The sequence below is a fragment of the Austrofundulus limnaeus genome, unplaced genomic scaffold (assembly GCF_001266775.1).
Source record: "Austrofundulus limnaeus strain Quisiro unplaced genomic scaffold, Austrofundulus_limnaeus-1.0 Scaffold142, whole genome shotgun sequence".
NCBI classification, from domain to species: Eukaryota; Metazoa; Chordata; class Actinopteri; order Cyprinodontiformes; family Rivulidae; genus Austrofundulus; species Austrofundulus limnaeus.
The window spans coordinates 1,222,956-1,228,190 of NW_013952544.1; the positions used below are offsets into that span (position 1 = coordinate 1,222,956).

The 5,235-nt window shown below is 42.4% G+C and overlaps 1 protein-coding gene across 2 annotated transcripts in view; it reads right to left on the reverse strand.

The window, feature by feature from the left end:
* Positions 1-665: 665 nt before the first annotated feature.
* The window catches only part of tm9sf4 (transmembrane 9 superfamily protein member 4), a 21,000-nt gene continuing 16,430 nt past the window's right edge, over positions 666-5,235 (reverse strand). The window contains exons 14-18 of one of the 2 annotated variants that reach the window (XM_014016325.1): positions 4,380-4,555; positions 4,243-4,306; positions 4,035-4,154; positions 3,871-3,960; positions 666-2,767 (exon numbers count right to left, since the gene is read on the reverse strand). In XM_014016325.1, the coding sequence (XP_013871779.1) occupies positions 2,618-2,767; positions 3,871-3,960; positions 4,035-4,154; positions 4,243-4,306; positions 4,380-4,555 (600 nt within the window). In that variant the 3' untranslated portion in view covers positions 666-2,617. The remainder of the gene's footprint in view (positions 2,768-3,870; positions 3,961-4,034; positions 4,155-4,242; positions 4,307-4,379; positions 4,556-5,235) is intronic. The other variant, XM_014016324.1, reaches the window with a different exon arrangement.

Consider the following 5,235-nt stretch of genomic DNA (forward strand, 5'->3'; position numbering starts at 1 on the left):
AGGGCTGCGGCCCCCCAGGACCAGGATTGCCCACCCCTGGGACCAGGATTGCCCACCCCTGGTCTGTTTGGATAAACTCCTGCAGCGTCACCAGATTTAATTCCATCCAGAGTTTTAACTTTTCAATAAGATCTTTCATTATGATGGTCGAGTCTGACCTTCTCCAGCACATCCCAAAGATCCACAGTGGAGCSAACCCATACTGGTCCCATCAGGGGAGAAACAAAAACCTGTTCAGTTTATTCAAATGTTTTTAATGTTGGCAGGAAATAAAACAAAAACACAAACTTTTGCTTGTGTTTTTATTTCCTGCCCACATTAAAAACTTCGACATTTGGACTTCATAGCAGGGGTGCCAYCAGGGGYAGGCCCGGGGGGGCAACCTGAAAATACTTTGTGGCCCCCCTCACTGGTACCCCCTTCGTTCACACCGGTTTTTAGAGATTCAGAAATTTCAAAGTCTGGTTTTCATATTCAACTCTTCACTTTATTGTTTCATGGTTGTACATTTTGTCATCGAACATTCCGGAAAAGAAAAAAAAGACGACGTAAAACTAAACGAGTTCCTGTYAAAACTCCTGGTGAGCGTCATGCTTTTCGTTACGGAGTGCGCCACCGGACAGCGAAACGCCACAAATATGAAGCTGTTTGTTTTGTTTTGTTTTTTATTTATTTACAAGGAACCCCCCCTCCACTGTACATAAAACCCCAGAATCTAAAAACAAAAAAGGTAAAAATTTCTCCTCGGATTATTCTGACGTCTCTGAACCCGATGGGGGTCGGTCTCTTCTCTGTGCAGTCAGTGAAAAAATAAAATAATTTAATCACAAAAATAAATCAACGCGACGGATTTATAAGGTTGAAAATGTGGATCAACGTCTGAGAAGTGATGTTTTGCTACAGCGGCTAATTTTACAGATTTGTGGCTAAAAAAAAACCTTAAAAGGAAATGCAAATTATTTCTATATTTTAATAAAACAAATCTCAGATTCTTTGATCGTTTTTCTTTCAACCAACAGAAACCAGCAACAACAGATCAGTATTTTGGGATTTTAACATGAAAATGTTAGAAAAGCTACAGTTAGCCGTTAGCTTAGCACAAATATAAAACTCATCCGGCTCAGTTCAGATATCATGAAACAGCAATAAAACCTGTTTAAAGGAACAGTTCGGCTATTTTAAAGTAGAAAGATTATACATATACCTGTTAAAGATGGCCGACAGGTCGACAAGCTAACAGCTAATCTGAACAAATTCACGTCGATGCCATTCAAAACAGAAATGTAATTTTTTTTTAGAACTTTACATGAATATTTACATAGCATTCAGTGGTTAACTGCAGCAGCAGCTAGCTGTAACACTTCCAGTTGGATTAGTTATGGGAAGCAGGCGACACGTTCTTTAAAAAAATAATGGTTCAGTTGAACCGTAGTGCAGTTTAGTTGTTTCTGAACGACACCGGTCCACTTTGGTTTGGGCCTGGACTCGGACTAGCCGTTYGCTCCTCAAAGTGAGACCGATCAAAGAGCCATCTGCAGCAGGTAGGATACTTGCTGCGTATGTTTTACAGAAAAAGATCAGAACRGTCCCTTTAATCATGGTCAGTGTTACAGTTGAGACTTTTGTGTTTGACCTTTTTTATATTTTATACTGCATTATTTAACCCACAGTAAGTTTTACTAACAGGATTAGTGTACATCTAMGTAAAGTTGAGTAAAATACTTTACTCGCTCTTGGAAAGCCCTTCAGTTTCTTTTTATTGGGATCTAAATTTGTTCTGTTGGGACCGTTTTATAGAAATAAAACCCATCGACTGCAGAGGGGTGAAAACGTAAAAACGACTGAACGTTTGGTACAAAACAAGTCGAGTCGTTCGGGTTTTAAATCAAACAGAAACAGAAGTGATGTTAGATGACTTTAAAAAGAAAAAACACAGAAACATTTTATACTTTTCTTTTACGAGATCCAGAAAAACAAACAGCTGATTGATGTTAAAAAAAAWTTTTCCATCACTGCATAGTTCTGCAGGCTAAACCGCCGCCGCTAACGGGCCTTAGACCTGTTGGTCCTCCAAGTCTTTAGTCCTGCAGCAGCTGAGGGAGGAGTTGAACTTCAGTCCCGTCACAAAGACAACCTTTTGCTTGTTGTGGGTAAGACAGCCACACCAGGACTTAAAAAAAAAACATTTAATGGTTTTGTGTTACAGTCAGACTCATAATTTCTGTCACTCGGACCTTAAATTCCACCCTGATCCGTCAAAAGAGAACAAAATAAAATAAAAAAAGAGGAAACCAGAAGAAATAAATCCTGTCGTAACAAAACTGAAAACCAAGCTCAGATTTAAACACGAATGAAAAAAAAGGTGCAGAAAGTGTCTGACAAGCTTTGGCCCGCTGACTGTTTGAAGGTGAGACGGCAGAAGACAAACTGTCCCACGAGTCTTTGTCCGACCGGAGGAAAGAGACGGCTGTTCCACCGTGTGGCCAGCAGGTGGCGCTGTCGCACCACAAATACCAACTGACCCACTCCYGCTCCTTCTGCACAAAGTCAGTGCTCGACAGAAAGAAAAAAATTAAAAAATAAAGGGTGAAAAAACAAACTGCAGAGGATCTGAGGATCAGTCGATCTTCACGGCGGCGTAGATCTTCCTGATGAACATGTAGGCGGCGTAGAAGCCGATGGTTCCTGTGAGCAGCCAGAAGGTCAGAACCATCAGGGTGGTGTAACCGAAGTACAGGAGAGACGGGATGAACTCCACGATGTCCAGCTGAGGGGACASAGACAGTCGGTCAGGCTTCAGTGTTTATGACCTGAATTTAGTTTTACTGGTTTTAAACGACTTCATCYTGAAGATTTAAAATCTTTCAGCTGTTTCCTCTTCAGGGCTCAGATTTATAAAACCTGCGTACGCCACTTTTTACACCGAGGTTGTGATTTATAAAATCAAAACTTGACGTGAAAATGTGCCTCACAGCTCTGATTGTGTGTGTGTGTGTGTAGAGGCTACAACCTGAGGTGGGACCATGTACACAAACCATGAGGCACAGCTGTGATCTATGAAGGGAAAATGTGGTGAAACGTGCGAACGCACCGTTTTATAAATCTGACTTTTTTTTTGGTGTACGCCATTTTCATCTTTTGGCCGTACGTTTAGTTTTAGTTTTAGTTTGTTTCCATAAAATCTTTTATAAAAGAGACTCCTGGTCCCTGCAGGGACACATCCACCTGTCCTCACTGTCCACAAACAGGACCAGGGACAACACACCTGGACCCCAGAATCCTACACACACACACATACAAATACATACATCCATATACACACATACAAATACATCCATATATACACACATTTACACACACATCCATACAGACACACATACATCCTTACATTTACACACATACAAATACATACACATACATACAAATACATACACATACATACAAATACATACACATACATACAAATACATACAKATACATACAKATACATACACARYCARARACARYCACARACATACACACACATACACACACATACACACACATAGGGTAAATTCAAAGCAACATCGACTGAAAAGTCACATTTTTACTGGTTTATCTGCTATAAAATGCTTTGAAATTCTTTAACGTGTCAGACTTTTTGGTTTTGGTCACAGTAGGACTAGCCGTTAGCTCATCAYTCCTATCAGAATTAAACAGTTTCTCAAAACTGAAATCATTAGAGGAGCCATCTGCAGCAGGTAAGATACTAACTGTTCACAACCCTTCTACAGAACCTCACTTCAAAACATCCAACAGGAAGGAAGTTTTTCAAATTAAGAGCCAACAATAATAATCTGCAGTTTCCTAAAGAAGAGAGGATTTTCTCACCTTGTTGATGAAGTAGAAGACGGCGTAGATGAGAACGTAGAACGCAGAACCTCCTGACACCAGGAACGTTCTCCACCACCACCGGTAATCCTGCAGAGAAACATCTTTTAACGCCAAGCTTTAAAACACGAAGAGACGGGCGTGTGGAGCTGCTCCGGCCTCACCTCGGCGCAGAGCTGGAAATAAACCATGACAATGCTGATCTGAGAGCAGGACACCACCAGGATGATGAAGACCAGGAACAGGAAGCCGAACAGGTAGTAGAACTGGTTCTCCCAGATGGCCTGTGGGCGGCCACAACATAAACGTCACATCTCAACCCTCAGAGCGTTCGTGTAAAAAAAAAAAAAAAAGGCGCGGGCGGTGACTTACGCTGAAGATGAAGAAGAGCTCGATGAACATGGCGCCGAACGGTAAGATCCCGGCCATGAGGATTCTGGAGCGACGGGAGGAAACTCAGACTCAAGAGGTCCGAAACAAACAGATGTGAGGAGAAAAACTACACTCACCCCACGAACTTGTTCATGTACCAGCGCTGCTCCGGGACCTGCCGGGGGATCTGGTTGGTGCGCACCGGGTTGTCGTAGGGCTGCTTACGGAAGCCGAAGTAATAACCCAGGTAGACGAGCGGCATGGAGATCCCGAACCACATGCAGAGGAGAGCCAGCATGGTGGTGAAGGGAACCTGGACCAGAACAAAACATCCGTTAACAGATCTTATCTTTGTGGTATCGGCATGATRTGTGGAGGAAAGCAAATACACCTCGCTGGGTCAGGGTCAGACCCAAACCATWTATGGACATAGAACTCCGGAAATGAAGGGGGCGCTGTTTCCTGGACCAGCAGTGGATTCTTTATTTAGGGTTTTTATTGATCCTTATGGATTTTTGTTGTACCTGCTGCTGGTTTGTGGATAAAATGTTTTATTCATCCTCCAGAAAACACCGGTACTTCTCTGTGTTCTTAACTCTGACTGACAGTAAAACCATGGCGGTGCCTCCGGTTCCAGCAACTCGGTATTTCAAAATAAGAGTTTGTTTCATTATGGTCAGAACAAAACATTACAGTACCGGTCCGTTAAAATCTGTGAAGCAATAAATTTTCAACTAAACCAGGGCTTTTTAACTGGCGGCCCGCGGGCCACATCCGGCCCACGAGTGACCAAAGTTCGGCCCGCCACTTGGTATATTCATCTCTTAAGCCCAAAGCCCTGGTTTTCTACTGTAATTACTGACTTCTTTTAAGTTAAACATAGAATAGAAATAGAAACAGCCTTTATTGTCCGTCCTACAAAGACATGTTAATGGTAAAAACCTGTGGTGTCACTAGGCCTATTTTAGGGGGGCTGGAGCCCCCCTAAAATAG